At 39.3% G+C, this 19,630-nt stretch overlaps 2 protein-coding genes across 14 annotated transcripts in view; one reads left to right on the forward strand and one right to left on the reverse strand.

Moving 5' to 3' along the window:
- The window catches only part of CASK (calcium/calmodulin dependent serine protein kinase), a 358,718-nt gene that overhangs the window by 135,014 nt on the left and 204,074 nt on the right, over positions 1-19,630 (reverse strand). The window lies entirely within an intron of this gene.
- Positions 5,161-12,258, forward strand: GPR34 (G protein-coupled receptor 34). Its single transcript, XM_059158578.1, has 3 exons — positions 5,161-5,292; positions 5,931-6,028; positions 10,492-12,258. Exon 3 carries the CDS (start codon positions 10,571-10,573, stop codon positions 11,732-11,734), a length of 1,164 nt encoding a protein of 387 aa, XP_059014561.1. The 5' UTR covers positions 5,161-5,292; positions 5,931-6,028; positions 10,492-10,570; the 3' UTR covers positions 11,735-12,258.

The raw sequence follows: 19,630 nt of genomic DNA on the forward strand, positions 1-19,630 counted from the left end.
TGCACTCTCATTTCTGTTTAGTGGGAAACAGTATTTAAATTCACAATATATTCATTAGGTATGTTATCATTACTGGGTCATCCCTGCTTTGACTTTTCAGTGGACAGAGTCAAAAAAACTGTGTATTTTTTAGAAGGAGAAATATCAATTCATACTAATATATAGTTTTTTAAAAATAGAGTTTTTACTTAACTTCTTTGATTTTGTCAAGTAATATTGGTACCTAATGACATTAAGATAATTACTCATTTGCTTTATCCCCTAGAGTGTGTATATAAAAGTACCTACATTACCAGTAACAACAAAACCACCATACGTTGTTTAAGATTTTTTTGTGGTTCTTTTTGTTCTTATGATATATCCTAACCAGGATGTCCAGTCAAATTACTGTTTTGCTATTGAATAAAGTAAGAATTCATGAGTCTGTGCTGATGTAAATAAGTAAATAAACAGAGAGGAGGAGAATCTTTCATGTAAGTATAAAACCAATTAATCAATGTAAAAGAAATTCTGGCACTAGAAATAATCATTTGGCAGTTATTATCATGATAACGGATGCAAGTGAGAACCATCAAAAGGTAGTTACTAGTGGGTAAAAGTCTGAAGAGTGACAGGATATTTGTATAATCTCAGAGTAACTCCCCAGAGGATATTTATTAACTACAAAAGGTAAAATAGTAATTTTCCAGAGAAGCAACCTGGCAGACACTCCTATCAAAGTTACTACTGCTAATAGTGGGACTAATTAAGAGTACATGCTTCCTTCACTGACAAGCACTCAGCAACACTCTGTGGTATTTGTGTCAAAGGACATAACTGCATCGAATCGTGAGGAAACATCAGACCAACCCAAACTGAAGGGCATTCTAGAGAGTACTGGGCCCATGCCCATATTCTTCAAATACTGTTTCAGATGAAAGGGATCAAAAGAGACAGAAAAAACTGAACAGCTAAAATGCGATACATAATCTTGTTTTTATTTTTGCTATAAAGGATATTATTAGGACTCTTGATGAAATTGGGACAAGGTCTGTGGATTACATAAATTTCCCGACTTTGATCATTTTACTGTGGCTATTTAGAGAATTCCTTATTTTTAGGAACTATATAGATGGATAAAGAGAGAAGAGTGAAAAACTGAGAAAGGTAAAACCAACGTAGAAAAATGTTAACATGAGGAATTTGAGTGAAAGGTGATGGGAATTCTTTGTATTACTATCGGAACTTTTCTCTGAGTCTAAAATATGTAAAAAAAAAAAAAAAAGAGAAAGAAAACAACAACCCCACCTTATTTTTAAAAAGATTTGATTTAAGAGAGAGAGAAAAAGCACGAGTGGGGGGAGGGGTAGAGGGAGAGGGAAATACTCTCAAGTGGACTCCATGTTGAGTGTGGAGTCCAACGTGGGACTCCATCTCACAAACCTGAGATCATGATCTGAGGTGAAATCAAGAGTTCAACGTTTTGACCGACAGAGCCACCCAGGCACCCCAAAACCCACACTAAAGTCATTTAAAAGAATTCTCTTTGTGGTTATGCTTTCAGTTTGTTACCCAATGAGGCCAATTTGTTTGAATTAGATTTTGACTTTTGGTGTTTGGATTATATAAAACATGCACATGGGTGCCTGGGTGGCTCAGTCGGTCAAGTGTCTGCCTTCGGCTCAGGTCATGATCTCGGGGTCCTGGGATTGAGGCTCACATCGGGCTCCCTGCTCAGCAGAGAGTCCGCTTGTCCCTCTCCCTCTGCCCCTACCCACCCTACTCATGCTCTGCCTCAAATAAATAAATAAAATCTTTAAAAAATAAAACATGTACATAATTCCAAAGTCTACACTGTAAACAAATGTCATTCGGAGAGGTCTAGCTTTTGTACCTTCTCCTTCCCCTTATTCTCTCCTTCCTCTTTTGTAAGTATTTGTATTATTTTTTGGTTTATCCTTCCAGTGTTTGTTATCTTTTATGAAAATAAGAAAATACATACAGATATTCAAAAGTTTCATGTAACAGTATGATTGGGGGGTCCACAGCAGCATCTAGAGATTTTCAGGGAGGTTTTTGTTTTGTCTTTGAGAGAGAGAGAGAGACACTTGTGTGCCGATGGGAAAGACCCCGTGGAGAGGAAAACAGGACTCGGGAGAAAGAAGGGATAGGATATAGTGTGTAGCTGGGGAGAGGGGTTGGCCCCAGTGACACTGAGGAAGGCAGAGTCCGGGAGCACCTGTAGATGCAAGCAGATGGGGATGTAGGAGTACGAGGAAGTTCTCTTCTGAGTACTTCTGTTTTCTATTTACGTTGAAATAAAAGTGATCTTCAGGCGGGAGTGAGGAAGGAGAGGGGGTTGTTGGCAACTTGAGCAGTGTGAAGGTGTGGAAAAATATTTTCAAAGAATGGGACAATGGATTGACTAAGGCAGTGGTTCTCAAACTTCAGCCTCAGAATCACATGGGTTTGCTGGCTTCCACCCCCCCAGTTTTTGATCATAAGGTCTGGGATAAGGTCAAGAACATGCATTTCCAACAAGCTCTTGAGTGATGTTGATCATGGGCGCTATGCTTTGAGAACCAATAGACTAAGGAAATATAGCAGGACTGCTGGCAGCGCTGAGGTTCACTTGAGGTTTGTGGTCATGAATGCTAAGTGAGAACGATCAACACAATTGGGTGTTACCTAGTAGTCCTCATTTCAGCCAGCAGGGTTCCAGTCTGGAGTAGGTGATGAGCTGAATTTAACCAGGATTGGGATTTAGATGGAGAGAGGATGGTGATATCAGTAATGGATGGTGCCCGACAAACGTATCCATTTATTTATGCTTTTCTACTTTCATCTTTATATAAATGATGAGCTAAGATACCAACAAAGGAGGAAGAGGATACATGAGAATGAGCAAAGAATGAGAGACAGAACGTAGAAAGCTCAGAATGAATAGGAAAAAGCTCATGTAAGGGAAGAACCAGAGAAAGATTACAGATCTTCCTGAACTTACAATGGGGTTATGCCCTGATAAATTCATCATAAGTTGAAAATACTGTAAGTTGAAAATGCAGTTAATACATCAAGCCTCCTGAATGTCACAGCTTAGCCCAGCCTACCTTAAACATGCTCAGAATACTTACATTAGCCTCCAGGTGGGCAAACTCATCTGACACAAAGCGTATTTTATAATAAAGTGCTAAGTATATCAGGTAATTTATTGGCTACTATATCCAGAGTGAAAAAGAGAATGATTGCACAGCTACCGAATGGTTAAATGTATACTGGTTGCTGATGCTTATGATGCTGTGCCTGACTGGGAGCTGTGGCTCACTGCCATGGTCCAGCCAATACGAAAGAGGATTGGGCCACCTATCGCTTGACTGGGAAGACACCAAAATTTGAAGTGAGGTTTCTACTGAATGCATATTGCTTCTGCATAATTGCAAAGTCAAAAAATCCTAAGTTGAACCGCTGTAAGTTGGGGACTGTATGTATACTCGAATCTGGTCACAGTAGGGTCACCAGAGCACTGAAGATTAAAGCAGAATTAGTATTTTGCAAATGGAGGCTAAGGTGTAGAAAAATAGCTGGTATAACATAAAAAACATTTATATTAGATTTAGTAAACAGAATGCTAATAAATACCTATTTAGTTATTAAAAAAAAAACTCTGTCATAAGCACCAAAATATATTTGCACAGCCTTGTTTATCACAGCATTATTCCCAACAGCCTAGGGGTGGAAGCAATCCAAATGTCCATTGACAGGTGAATGGAGAAAGAACATGTGATATATATATACATACAGTGAAACATTGTGTGGCCTTAAAAAGAAGGAAGTCATGTCACATGCTGTAACATGGGGTGAACCTTGAGGATATTATGCTCAACAACAAAAAAAGCCAGCGGGAGAAGTACAGTATATGATTCCACTCAAATGAATTATCTACAATAGCCCAAATCATATCAAGTAGAAAGGGAATTGCCAAGGGTAGGGAAATGGAATTAGTGTTCAGTGAGTGTAGACTTTCACTTTTGCATGATGAAAAAGTTCCAAAGATCTGCTGCACAAGAATATACTTAATAGTACTGAACTGTTCAAAAATCATTAAGAAAGCAAGTTTAATACTATCCGGTTTTTTTCTCTTTCTTTCTTTCTTTTTTTTTTTAAACTCTGCGCGCACACACAAAATTCCTGCCAGACCAACACAGTAACCCTCTTCCTTCTCAGGAGTTCTAAGGGGAAGTAAGAGCTATGAAGTATTTTCATTCTAGCAATTTTAAAATATTTTGTCCTATGTGTCATATTCATAACAAACCAAAAGCTCTGGAGAATATGAGTTCAGAAGAGTGAATGCACCCAGAAATAATGAGAATGTTAGATAAAGCCTAATGAGTTAAATACCATTTAGGGTAAACAAAGCTGTAGGGTAACAATTACGGGGAGGATAAAAACTAATCTTTCACTTCAGATGACAAGGAAAAAGGGGAAATGCCATGAAACTGCAGGGCCAGCAGTTACATAGATGGACAGTCATTAAATACTGGACTAAAAATAAAAACTGTAGAATCCCTTCATTATTTTCTTTAAAACAGAGATTTCAGTTTACTTGGGAGAATTTATTGTAGTAATAAAAAGGGGAGAATACAATCGTAAATTTCATCTAGTCCTGACTGTAACATTGTTTTAGAAAATAAATCCAAGGTCTTAAAGGGATCCATGAAAATCTACTAAAATAATGTACAGGCCAAATAAAACTTTAAAAAGCCCCTTAGGAATAAAATAATTCTAATATCTAATAATCTGTTACTGATATTAGTACAATTCAATACAGGAATGCCATTTTATGTGAAAAACTTAATTTCTAAAATGAATCCTGAAAGAAACATATTCAGTGCTTACTATGCCTCATTTCTTAGCAAAAACAGAGAATGCATAACTCTGCTTACAATTTATAAAACTTCTTTGTTTGGGGGAGGGACAAGGGAAAACCTCCCACAATTGTGAAGGTGAAAGGTATTCAAATGAAAGATAGAAATGATTTTCTAAAGGTTAAGTGTTGACTGAGCTTACACATACAATGGCTGCATGCTAGCGGGCTTCTGAACATTTTCACAAGGAATCGGAGGGATGGCATATTGAAGAAAGAAAGAAAAGGGGAAAAAAAACCCTTGTTACCACATGCAAATATAAAAAAAAGGCAACCTCAACCAATTGTACCACGACCGGATGGAGGAGCCCAGCTGACATACAAAGACAAGTCTCTGTGTTTAGGGAAGCTTGGGGTTCTGCTCCTTCTACTGCAAGAGAGCCTGACCTGTGAGTACTCCTTGATTTCAACTCTATAAATGACCCATTATTTCAGTTAAAATTTGATTGAATACTAAAAGTGAAACCTGCTTTTTGGTGACTAGCAGCGCTTTGCTTAAAGAGACCTGAGTCAACTGCTTGAATGAGACCTCTCTGCCTTGATTTGACTTAAAATGAGGCTGTCCTCTTAGTTACTGGAAGTACTGTAGGTCACTGTGGGTACTGAAGCTCGTATTATCAATATCGTCATGTTGCTTATGCTGTCTTTTGTATATTGCCATGAAGACTTGCAGGGCCACTTGAACCCAATAAGAGTTATTTTCATATGCAATGAACTTTATCTCCAATGTATTATAAATGATCACTAACGTTATTGTTTTGCTGTTTCCCTATTTGCCACCAGTTGTGCTTTATTGTATTGTTACTATTTTATGGTAATTGCCAGATGAATTAAATTTTAAGTTGGGTGTTTCTGAAGTAAATGAGGTGAATATTAGAAAAAAGAAAAAGCAAAATACGTGGTAGTTACTTCAACTGAAATGTTTCCAAATGCTTTTTTAGACACAGATAAGTTTATAACAAAATGTAACGAACTAGTAATAGTATTATTTCCAGTAACATGCTTCCAATTGTAATTCTGTATGCAGCAATTAATGTGACCTTTGAAGCATGGCCTGAATGACTCAGTGGCCAGCAAGTCAAACTACAGTGAAAGGTTGCTGCCATTGCCATTACTGCCAAATAGGTATGTATTTTTACATAGCAATATGATGTTTTCACAAACATACCCAGAATGCATTTAAAACCTTGGACTCTTTGGAGGCCACAATAGAATGTGTTGGGCGCTGGCCTCCACTACAGAAGCTGAGGCTTCTACATGTCTATGGACATGAGTCAGTTGGCAACTACTGGCCAGGGGGGTGGTGGTGCTGGGTACAACGCAACACTAACACAGGGGGACAAGCATGAGGATTTATCAAGTAACAGCCTTAAAAAAAAAAAAAAAACCTTTACCATCTACTCTCAGAAAACCATTGTGACCATGTCAATATGACACAAGTCACAAGTAACACCCACTGGGAAATTTGTCCACTGGGCAAATACAGTGGTTTGTTTCTTGTTCTCATTGGCCATTCTTAAATGAGTAGTTTTAAAAACATCAATAAATGGCCTTAAGAACAGTGAGTGAGTGACACATTGTAAAGGAGGTGAAAATCAGCCATAAAGTGTAAAACAGAATGTAATCTGTGAATTTGTTAATAAATGACTGGACACTAGCCATCTAATACATGGCTCTAAATGATGGCCACTGTTACTATTTAAACAAATGCATTGCTTTTGCTTTATTTTCTTTAAGCTTACAAATAGAGCAAAACCAGAAAGGTCTATTGGCAACCCTGTCCAACTATTACTAATTTATTTTATTGGCAGATTGAAGCTGGAGCAAATGGTTTCAGGATATGTGCTTTGTAGAAATATCTTGAGGATGGCTTTCTAGAAATATCTTTTTTTTTTTTTTAAGATTTTATTTATTTATTTGACAGAGAGAAATCACAAGCAGGCAGAGAGGCAGGCAGAGAGAGAGAGAAGGAAGCAAGCTCCCGGCTGAGCAGAGAGCCTGATGCGGGGCTCGATCCCAGGACCCTGGGATCATGACCTGAGCCGAAGGCAGCGGCTTAACCCACTGAGCCACCCAGGTGCCCCTAGAAATATCTTGATGATGGCTTTCAGGCCTAGAAGTAAGTTTGAAAAGATATGCTCTGGGAGATCTGCTGAACATTCTGATGAATGATTTGTGATACTATAAATGCTGGACTTCTTTACTTACTAAAATGGACAGAGCAAATGAGAAGAGTAAGACCTTTTTCTAAAGAAGTAAAGCTAGAAGTATAATCTCTTCTTAAAATTGCTGCTGTGAGGGGCACCTGGCTGGCTTAGTCGGTAGAGCATGTGACTCTTGATCTTGAGGTTGTAAGTTTAAGCCCCCACATCGAACGTAGATTACTTAAAAATAAAATCTTTTAAAAAATCATTAATGTGGATAATAATGTTAAAGGAACCATGTCTAGATACTGCTGACAGGACTCAGCATTAAAAAAGAAAATGCTGATCCTATGTGATTAGGAAGAGTGAGGTTTAGCGAAAAGGATCATGGACCCTAAAAGCTAGGCAGATCTGAGTTCCAGCTCTGGTAATGCCATTTAAGAGCTGCATGGTCACGGGTAAAGTTGGCAACTTCTTGATCTCTCATTACCTCTTTTGGAATACCTACCTCACGAGGTTACAATGAGGATTATGCAAATGAAGTAATATCAATGTGCTTAACACACTGTCCAGTACATGGCAACTGCTAAATAAATATTAGTTAGTGGTCCAGCCATCTAGCTCAAGGGTTCAATTCTGGCTGCAGATTAGAATCCTCTGAGGAGCTTTTAAAGGAAACCACTGCCTGGAGCCCACTGCAGACCAATTAAATCAGGAGATCTGGGGTTGGAGCCAGGCATGGATACCCTTAAAAAGTCCTCAAAAGGATTCTAATAAGCAGCTGGGGCTGAGAGGCACTGAGAGTCTCTTCTACAAAGCACCCAATCAGTGGTTATCTCGAGATGTCTGGGGCTGAGACCCCTATTGCCTCCCAAGATAGCCTGTTTCATTCTAAAACAGCATTTCCTTAATAGGAAGCCACATCTGTCTCTGCAGTTTCCAGTCAGTAGTCCTTGTTCTGCTTTCTGAAAACACAGATCACAAGGTGAAATTCTTTTCTCCGTGGCTCTGCAAAGTGTTCCCATCTCCAGAATTGGGTGCTTGTTTCCTTCAGCTTGCTCGTATGACATGATTTGGGCTTTTCTCCCCTTTCGTTCTATGCCTGTTTCCACGTGTGCTGTTGGGATGAAACACTGCATTCCAGGTGAGGCCCAGAGGCCCTCCCAGCTTGGGACTGGCAGTAACACCCCTCAGATTAGTAGTAATGGTCTTCATCTAAGGCACTCTGTGTCTACAAATTCAGCCAAAGAAGGGGTTTGGTTCTTGCTGCAGCCACAGCAACCACAGTCAATTGCGATTTCGTTTCTTACTACAGCTCAAGCCCCTCCTGTGCTTGAACAGCTGATTTTGAGATCCTCATGTACAACTTCACCTACTTTTCCACTAAATTCCCTCTTTTATTCAATAATATTTATTGGGCTGAGAGGCAAACGAAAAGGACTTGGTTCTGAACCCTAACGGGGTTTAAAATACAGCACGGGAGGAGGAAAAAAACCCAAACCAAACCAAAGAACTACTTACAGAGGAGTTCTCACAGTCATTTTGGCTGTCTGAGCTCTCAAAATCCTATCACTTGCCATTAAGTTCCTCTTCACTGGGGGGCAATGAGAGGTTTCTACCTGAGCTTCTGCAAGCTCCCCATGTAACCACACAATGCAAATCCCTCCTTCAGGCACCCTTTTCCTCTTCCTGGTAATCTAGATTGCATTTATCAGCTTCATTTTTTGGCAGCCCGCCATTCTTCCTAGATGGCCCTTTCCTTTTAAAATCTCAGATCACCAGAAACATGCCTGTTAGTTTCTATAAACATCGCCGACATCGGTCTTCCTGCAGTAGAGACACAGGACAGACCTGAACTCTGCAGATAGGCCCTCACCAGGGATTACATAACTTCCTCTTTATCAGTTGGTTCCTCTTCCCTGGAATCAATTTTCCCTCTTTGACAATATTTTAAACTGGAATTTTACCCTCAATGGCATGGTTTCTTCTCGATCAAATTATAGACAGACTTTTAAGAAAAGATAAGTTCTTCCAAATGTTTTTTCTCTGTGTATCATGCCACATCAAGAAGTTACTGTAATTCAAATGCACTTTACATGATAGCATTCAGAATCTGAATGTACATGCCTACAAAAACGTTTACTGACAGCAGGAACGTGGTCTTGGTCACCTTTGTTTTCCATGTAGTATTTAGCCAGGTGTGAAATATTTACTAAAGGGAGATTCGTCCAAAGGTGTTTTTTTTTTTTAAAGCTAATTTTCATGGAGTACTTTTATGTGCTAGTGTTAAGTTCTTCATACACATTGTGTATTTCTACAGATAAGAAAATGAAGGCTTAGAAAAGATTAATTGGTTTGATCAAGGTCACAGAGTTAGGTCTGATTTTGGTAACCTTGCTCTGAACATCTTTATGTTACATCTGCTAAGATGTCGCTGTAGAGAAATGGGGCAGTCGCTCTAAGAAAGGAAGGTGATGAGACCTCCTGGAACCTTCTCTTCATGTCTTCTTGCTCCTTAGGATGGTCTCCCAGGCTGAGTTCTTCATATCAATCAATGCCCAGGAAAAGGCCAAGAACAGGTAGCATTGTTAACATTCTCTGTTGCCACGAACAAGTGGAATCCACACTCTATCTCTTACAAGGTTCTAGCAACAGTCGCCTAACACAGGGCACAGTAAGCTGCAGTTACTTTTTTCAAAATCCTGGAATGTACATCCTGTTTTCCATCTCACTATCACTCTAGATTTCTAGGTCAGGAGACTGCCTGGCCCAACTGGTGGCTATTGCCATCTGACTTGGTTTTGTTTGGCTGTTTTGCTCTCCTGTTGCAGTGTTACAACAAGTCTGCCTAAGGAGGCAGGTGCTCTGCTCTCTTGGTCTGCTTGCCCCGCAGGCAAATGATTTTAATACGCCCAACTCAGTCTTAAGTTGCAAAGGAGGAGATTGAGGACTCTTTCCTATTTATATCTTGGAATGGAAGACTGCCACAGTTTATCTGTCTTATGCTATGTGGTAACCCTTGTCAAAATGAATGAACACCATATCCAAGGGAAGGCGTCAAGGCAAGAAGGTGGGCAGCGGTCAGCAGTGGGCCCAGTTCACTCATGGCTGTAACTACCTTAGGGATGTCCCTTATCTTTAAGCAATGTGAGCTGTCACTTCTCTTTACCTCCGTCTCTGTTCTCTGTTCCTATAAAAAACTCCCTGTGGAAAGTGAAATAAACCTTGAACGTATACTGCAGCCATAGGAAAAGTTAGAGCAGGACATTCCTTAAGACTCTCCTACATTTACTGCTTGTTTTATGATATGGTAATGCTGCTATATACGTAGCATAGATAGTCAAAGTTTCTCATGTCTAAAAATCAATCATGGATTATTTGGGCTTTGAGTTAAAGCAACTGCTATTAAAATGACAAATGACTTGATGCTGCATTCTGTTGCAGGTAAAATCTGAAGACATAAAAGCTACACACAAGGAACATGTCTTTGAGCACCTCTGCTTTTTGATCCCTACACTGGACAATGAGAAGTCACATGGTAACGACGATGAGTGCTTCAACCGGCAGCTGGCCTTCCGCCTCCCAGAAAGACAGCTTTATGGCCAGTCATAGCATCCAAGGGCTGAACCACTCAGGAGACCCAAGCAGTCCCAATCAACCTGGTATTACTGCTACTCCAAACGGTACCTGTCCCATGGATGAGAAACTACTCTCCAGCCTGTTAACAATATCCTACTCTGTTATTTTCATCGTGGGACTGGTTGGAAACATAATTGCCCTCTATGTATTTCTGGGTATCCACCGCAAAAGAAATTCCATACAGATTTACCTACTGAATGTAGCTATTGCAGATCTCTTACTGATCTTCTGCCTGCCTTTCCGAATAATGTATCACATTAACGGGAACCAGTGGACACTCGGTGTGATCCTTTGCAAGGTTGTGGGAACACTATTTTATATGAACATGTACATTAGCATTATTTTGCTTGGATTTATCAGTTTGGATCGCTACATAAAAATTAATCGGTCTGTACAACAACGAAGGGCGGTAACAACCAAACAAAGTATTTACGTTTGCTGTACAGTATGGACAGTTGCTCTTGCTGGATTTTTAGCTATGATTACCTTAACCCTTAAAGGAAATCATAATTCCACAGTGTGTTTCCATTACAGAGAGAAGCATAATGCCAAAGGAGAAGCAATTTTTAATTACGTTCTTGTGGTAATGTTCTGGCTAATTTTCTTACTAATAATTCTTTCATATATTAAGATCGGCAAGAATCTACTAAGGATTTCCAAAAGGAGGTCAAAATTTCCCAATTCTGGTAAATATGCCAAAACAGCCCGGAATTCCTTTATCGTACTTATCATTTTTACTGTATGTTTTGTTCCCTATCATGCCTTCCGATTTGTCTATATATCTTCACAGCTAAATAGCCCATCTTGCTATTGGAAGGAAATCATTCACAAAACCAATGAGATCATGTTGGTTTTCTCATCTTTCAATAGCTGCTTAGATCCAGTCATGTATTTCCTGATGTCCAGTAACATCCGCAAAATAATGTGCCAACTTCTTTCTAGACGATTTCAAGGGGAAGCGAGCAGGAGTGAGAGCACTTCAGAATTTAAGCCAGGATACTCTCTGCATGATACATCTGCCGCAGCTAAAATTCAATCTACTGCTTAAAGCACTTGAGAGAAACACATAAAAAGGATGAGAAAATACAACCTCTTAATTACTTACATAACTAAAAATTATGAAACAAAGCTCTAGCGTTTGCAAAGCTCAGACCTGTTCAAAGCTCTTTGCTTATTTGTGATATTTCATTTGCTTAGTTGTAAACTATTTCAAGGGAAAGAAAAGCTTATACTCATTACTAGATTTTAAATCTGTATGTAACGTCTTTTCAAAATAGGCTATTAAGCTAACACTCTTAACACAGATTATAAAGTTAAGTGAAATTTATGGTTTTAACAACAGAATAATTAAAATGTCATGGTTTCTCAAGTCACTAATGTAGTTACTCAAACTCAAGCACTTAATACTAATTTCAAGTGCATTTAAAAGTAAGTTAAATGATTGGCAGACTGACAAGAATGTCAGAAAATATGTTCTTTGTCATTGAAAAAGCCTGTATAATTTGCTACTGTATTCATTCATGCCTAAACCTTTATAACAGATGAAATAATAAAATTCTAATAAAAAATGAAGTCACCCATTATCTATCACTGTTTAGATCAAATAAAAATAATTTAAATATGGTATAGTAAAGTCAAACAACAGAGAAGCTAAGAATTTGATAGCCTAGCAACAGGATTTGAACCTACGCCTTACTTAAAACAGATTTAGAAGTGACTCAGCCATCTTGGACCATGCTGTGATAGAGTAAAATTGAAAACAGGCACAGCCTATGGTCTACCATGTCTGATACTAGGCTTACATCTGACAGAGCCACTTGAACATGTTTACAAGAAAACTTATACATAATGATGCTCAGTGAACTGCTGGGTCATGATATCAAACAATTGAAACGATCTGAGTTGGGTATCCATCAGCAAAGGAATGGAGAAATACACCATTCACAAAATGGAGTATTACACAGTGCTTTCATGAAATGAACTACACCTGCACGTGTCAACATGGGACAATTATCAGAAAAATGCTGAATAGAAAAACACCCCAAAACCCAACTGCAAAAAGGTAGACACACCATATGAGATCATTTTTGTAAAATAAAAAAACACATAAAATACCATATTCTTTCTGGACCTATAGATATGCAATAAAGGTACAAAATGTGCATAATATACACAGCATAACACAACCAATTTTGAGTTATATGGTTACAGCTGGAGAGATTTGAAGCAAACATGGCAAAATGTTAAGTTAGTTAAACCTGTGTGATAGTACTTGGGTATTTATTATATTATTTTTGGCATATGGCTGAGTGTTTGTAATATTTTATAATAAAGAAAACTTAACAGATTAGAATTAAAGGGAGCAAGTTCTGAAATCTTCATGTATGCTCAAAATTAAATGGAGAGTAAGCTCTAAGAAAAAGGGTTCTTATTTAGCAAGGGCTCCTGGGAACTTAGTGTGCTTCAAGGCACACAGGTGGCCAACAGGTATCTGTTGAATAATTGAATGAGTGAACAAATAAGCAGATGAGTGAGACAGGGAAGGGGGGTTGCTTAATAGAACTGATAAAGTGGGTGTATTTTTTCCCCTAGTCAATGTATCTCGATATAGCTGCACTGAACATCATACAGTTGGAATCAGGAGCTGTCATTAGGGCAACTATTTTTAAAATTTTGTCCAGCATTTATTCAGTTTTTTTGGTCACACACAGAACCAGAATGCCATTGGGTAAATATGTAAAAGTTGTTATGACAAAGTCCAAGGATCCCCTCATATGTTTGTCACAGAGTAGAATTTCTTAGAGTTAGAATAATTCTTCAAACTTCAGGTGGACCAGTGGCTGGGGAATCAATGGTAAAGAGTATGAAGAATTTTGTTAGGGTTGAATTTATTTTAATGAGACTTGGTTTGTATATAATTACCGTGCAACCGTGTATCAGTGAGTGCACGTGACTGACTGAATAAGGAACAGGTCAAAGCAGAATTATATTTAAAAAAAAAACAAGAAATATTTGAGAATAAAAATGGAAATTTGCAGAAAAATTAGCAGCTTAGAAAAAATTTACATTACTTTGCTCTGACAATGTTAGCAAATACCACCAAACTGAAATTTAGCATTTCTGTTTGTATGGTTTTAAAATGCGACAATACTGGGTGCCTGGGTAGCTCAGTTGGTTAAGCAACTGCCTTTGGCTCAGGTCATGATCCTGGAGTCCCGGGATTGAGTCCCACATTGGGCTTCCTGCTCCACAGGGAGTCTGCTTCTCCCTCTGACCTTCTCCCCTCTCATGCTCTCACTCTCTCTCAAATGAATAAATAAAATCTTAAAATATGGCAACACTAATTTTCTTTCGTGTTCTCAAAGGTAAAAAAAAAAAAATTTATATTGCTGGTAAACAATTTATATCCCTACGTGTCTCTACTATAAACGTAACAGCTTGAATGGTTAGATTACATTGCGTGCGTGCGCCCATGTGGTGGGGGGAAGGGGAGGGGCAGAGGGAGAGGGAAAGAGTTCTCACGCAGACTCCCTACTGAGCATGGACCCTGACACAGGCAGATCCCACAATCATGAGATCATGACCTGAGTGGAAATCCAAGAGTCAGATGCTTGGGATGTCTGGGTGGCTCAGCTGACTGGGCGTCTGCCTTCAGCTCAGGTCGTGATCCCGGGGTCCTGGGATTAAGTCCTGTGTCAGGCTCCCTGCTCACTGGTGAGGCTGCTTCTCTTTCTGCCTGCTGCTCCCCCGGCTTCAGCTCTCCCACCCTCTCTCTCTCTGACAAATAAATAAATAAATAAAATCTTAAAAAAAAAAAAAAAGAGATGCTTAATTGACTGAGCCACCCAGGTGCCCCACACAATGGCATTCTTTAAAAAAAAAAAAATTAAAAAGCACACTTAGTTAATTCTTGGTATAATAATTGTGGTAAAATAAATTTTGATAAAAGTCAATCTGAGCTTAAGTTTATAATGGATTTTATTTATTGACAGAAGTTTCACTAATGAAGTCTTAGAGTAACCTGAATCCTGCAAATGTTTGTACATTTTTTTTTTAGATTACATATATATTTATTTGACAGAGAGAGATCACAAGTAGGCAGAGAAGTAGCCAGAGGGGGGAGGGGGAAGGAGGCACCCTGCTGGGCAGAGAGCCCCATGTGGGGCTCAATCCTAGGGTCCTGGGATCATGACCTGAGCTTAAGGCAGAGGCTTAACCCACTGAGCCACCCAGGCACCCCATGTTTGTATATTTTTAACATGATACTGACTTACAAAATTTAAAGCTATTTATTATATATAATCTTTAATTTCTTACTAAGCGTTAGTGTTTTCAAGCAGCAAACACTTGTCCCTACATCCCCCAATCCAATGTTTAGTTCTAGAAGCATGCAGAAAAAGGTAATTCCTGAGTATACATATATCCTCACCTTGCAAAAGATACTCAGAACAAGTTTCTAAATAGCATCTAACATATGCAAAACTAAACAAGGGCAAAATAAAATGCCTGGCTGCCAGACAGATACCCAATGCTGAGTACTGCTATTCGTTTTGGAAAACCCAGCAGAGCTGGGTTTGATGATGGTTAACTTTCTAAGATCAGATCACTAGAAAAAAGAAATTTTGTTCAAGTCCAGAAGGTTTTATTTTCAACTTCTTTTTAAAATGGATTCTTCAGTCCTGCCAGTATAAAAGTAGAACTAATAAAATTACAACTCTTTGAAGCAAAGCCTTACTGAAAGTTACTCACAAGAGAAAACAGCATGAAATGGAGTTCTCCTAGCAGGCAACCTGGATTTTGCAGAAACATATTACCAGGCTATTTTTAAGGTTTTTTAAAAAAGATTTTATTTATTTATTTGTGTGTGTGTGTGTGTGTGTGTGAGAGAGAGAGAGAGAGAGAGAGAGAAAGAGAGAGGACACATCAGCGAGGATGAGGGCAGAGGGATTGGGAGAAACAGGCTCCTGACTAAGCAGGGAGCTGGATGTGGGCCCAGGACCCCAAGATCATGACCTGAGGTGAAGGCAGACATTTAACCAACTGAGCCACCCAGATGCCCTAGGTTTTTGAAATATGAATGGAGACTTATTTTACCAGATATTAATGTATATTCTTATCTTTCAATAAGGAGAACTCTGTGTACCAGATACAAGGATAAGCTTATCACTGGAACAGAATACACATCTCTAAGCAGGCCCTCAATGATACAGGAGAAGATTATATAACGTAATTAACGCCTCTCAAAAGAGTAGGGGCAGGAATGATCAGAGGGAAACCTAAGATTCTGTTGCTCAAGATGTGCCAGAATCTTGCAAAGTGGTGTTAAGTGAATTTTTGAAAAGTTTTCTGAGTGACTGCAACACACTTTCCTCCCTCAGAAAGAACCACTGCAAATAAAGGGAGATATCACAAAAAGCCTAGGGGAAGGAAGGGATGGATTAATAAAAAGTGCCATGCTTATTAATCAAAAAGTCAGTTTATAGCCTTACCTCATGTCACACACAAAACATTATTAAGATTATATATAGATTGTTGCATGTAAATAATGGAACCATGAAAAGATTTAAAAATAAGTGATTGGGAAAGAACTTCCTATTAATCAAACAGCACAAATCATAGGGAGAATGCATAGCTTATTTTTTGGTCAAAAACCACAAACATAAATGCAAAAGCTCAGAGTGGCAAAAACGTTCACAACAGTTGTGACATCTAACAAGGAGAGCCTTTTAGGTCAGGTACCAACAGACGCCATAACTTGCCAAGAAACTTCTATTTTTTCATCAGAATAAAGTATTCAAAACCCAGAATGTAATCGGAATTGTGTCAGCTGAGACAGAAACTAAGGCATGCTCTCACGCTGGCTGAGGCCACGTCTTTTTTCACAGCGACGCGGCCCCGGTGAGCACACACTACGGTATGTGGCTGCGGCAGTACGTCGGTTCAGTCTGGTTTGCAGACAGACACCAGCGCTGGCTGGGGGATGGTAACAGACTCAGAGCTGGAAAGGAAGTGCTAGGTTTGTCCTAAACTTCTGCTATGCCTCTTATTTCCCCCCTTTCAAGTTCACATGCAAGAAAATGAGCAGCAAAGTTGGAGTTATTTGTATGTACCTTTTACGCTGCTAGGCGCTGGACACACATGATCGTCACTTAAACTACACTGCAAGTGGTGTCAGGAGAGCTGCCTTTTTTATAGGGGATGTGAGTTAGTAGGCTTTGACTCTACGGAAACTGACTCTGCTAAGATAATGCTTTTTGTTTTCATTTCCGTCTGCCCAAGCCCATGGTTAACTACTGAGATGTCTTAAAAAAAACAAAAAACAAAAACCCAAAACCCAAAATTGGTAATAACATGTATTTGGGACAAAAAAATCTGTTTACCACTCATCCAAATTGTGTGCAGTCAAAAACCCAACATCTTAAAGGCTGGTTCTCTAGCTGTGGCACATTTGCCCACTCTGGGAAAGCCCTGCCTGAAACACGGACAGTATTCTAGTACAAGAGTCTACAGGTGGAACTGGGGGGGGGGGGTCTCGAATAAAGGTTTAGAGCACTCACCCTTAATTTTGCTTCTAGCCAAAGAAAGGCATCAAGAACCATCCTAAGATGAGATCTGGAAGAACTTTCTAATTATGGTTTGAGTACAGGTGTGGATGAGGCAGAGAATCTCTTTTTGCTTTAGGAAGTCATACAGTTACTGAAGGGTCCATAGTCAACTTCTACACAGTTCTGTTCTGGTGGGTTCATTCCACGTATCATCTTTCTTTAGTTCTAAAACATTTCAAGCACCCAAAAAAGGGGGAAGACACAACATAGCGAGCAGCAAGCACCCATCACCCAACATGAACAGATGTTAACTTTTGGCCCTATTTGCTTCACTGTTCTCTTGTACCCAGACATAACCCCCAAAGCTAGCTTCACTAAAGCTCATCCTGAGGTATCCTCTTTCCCCAAGTTAGTATTGTCATTCTGATGCGCATTTTTCTTCTTTTATAACACAGCTATATATAACGATAGGTATTAGTTTTTGTTTTTTAAAACGGACACAATGAATATCTTACTACTGTACCTTTTTGTAACTTTTTCACTCAATTTCTGTTTGTGCTGATATATGTAAGTCTCCTCACTCACTACACTGATACACAGGGTTTCACTGTGGGAACAAAAAATAGCTCAATTCTCCATTTCACCTGACAGTGGGCCCTTAGGTGGTTTCCACTTTTTTACTATTAGAAACCATGGTCTCCTGTATGCCCTGGGCACATGCGTGAAATTTCTCCATGGCTGACTCCTAGAAGTAGAAATGCTTGCTCATAGGGTATGCACATTCGCAACTGATCTCTGTTGTGACAAATTGCTCTCCAAAGTGATTTTATCGATGTATATACTTCTCCCAACTAGTGAGAGACAGGACTCAGGACATGAGTCTAGTGAGACATGAGTTGTTTCCCAATACTTGGTTTTGTCATTTTTACTAACTTTAGTCCATCTAGTAGGTGTGAATGGCATCTCCCTGTGGCTTTAATTTGTGCTTCCCTGATTACAATTGAAGTGGAGCATTGGCTCATGTTTTGTCCCCCCTGCCCCATTCAGGTTTCTTCTTGGGTAAATGGCCTGTTTGTATCGGGACCTCTCCCCCCACTCCGTTTCCCCCTTAATTAGTTGCTGCTTCTTTACTCATTTCTTTCAAACTGTTGAAATACCACATATTCTGGATACTAATCTTTTGGTGTTTTTATGGGTTGTTAATCACTTCTATCAGTGTGGGCCTTACTTTCTCCTTTCCTTATGGTTTCTTTTGCCAGACACCACAAAGTAAGATGTTTTCTCTTTTGCTTTAAAGAAACTTTCTAGGAAAAAATGTAGATAAACCCTGGCCTTTTGATATACAGCTCTAAAAGACCATGCTAAAGAGTTTGCAGAGAGAATTATGATTAGCTTGGCATTTCATAAATGGAGTCCAGATGAGACATTCCCTGAGAACACAGAAATGTTTCCTTATACTACAAAATTCAAACTCCTGAGAACAGACGTGCAGATGATTTGAAAGCACAGAACATCTCTTGGACCAGGAAAAGAGTCTTGAGCATTGGAATAGTATCTCCCTCCCATCACAGTTAGGCCATAGTGGGGATCATGGTGGGCTGGATCCAATAGGTCTTCTTGGCCCAATGACAGTAAACATTATTAAATAACAGAACTGAGAGTCAGCGTACCAGCCAGGTTAGAAGGGCAGCCCTTGCCGAGTTCAGTGTCTGGCTCTACCACTTACTATATAACCTTGGACAAGCTCTCTTCCTTCTACTGAGAAATTGCTTCCTTCTACTCTTCCTTCTACTTTTTATTTTTTTTTTCTATGAGAAAATGACTTCTCCTGTTTTTCCTTACTTCCTTCTATTCTTCCTTCTACTGAGAGATTATTTAATAAGAGTTAGGAGTACCTAACTCATAGTGTTGTTATGAGGACTAAACAAGCTAATAAATATATACCTGGCCAGGAAGAAACATTCAATATATGTTATCCAAATACTCAAATGTCAAAATGGAATGGCCATAAGCTGAAGGTAAACATTGGAACTAGGAAGAGAGGCAGTGGAAGCTGGTCTGGAAGCAAGCGAGGTGGGAGGGAGGGGGGAGTAACTCATGAAGGGTAATTCAACTTCAGCTTTCATGAATAAGAGCACTGCCCAGGACAAGAGCAGTAACAGACCGATCATGGGCTCATCAGAGCCATGCTTTGGAAGTTGAATAAGCAGAAGAGGACAGTGAGGGTACCTTGCAGGATACCAGGAAGAGTTGGGAGAATGAGATTACGTAGCCTTACAGCAAAAGACAGAAGGAAAGATATTACAGCAAAAATGTGTGTGTGTAGTTCCAGAGAGCAAGCTAAAAGGATCGGTGAAGGATGGGAGTTGCAAGAGGCACATCTCACCAGATCATGAGAG

This window comes from Mustela lutreola, chromosome X, assembly GCF_030435805.1.
Source record: "Mustela lutreola isolate mMusLut2 chromosome X, mMusLut2.pri, whole genome shotgun sequence".
Lineage (NCBI taxonomy): Eukaryota > Metazoa > Chordata > Mammalia > Carnivora > Mustelidae > Mustela > Mustela lutreola.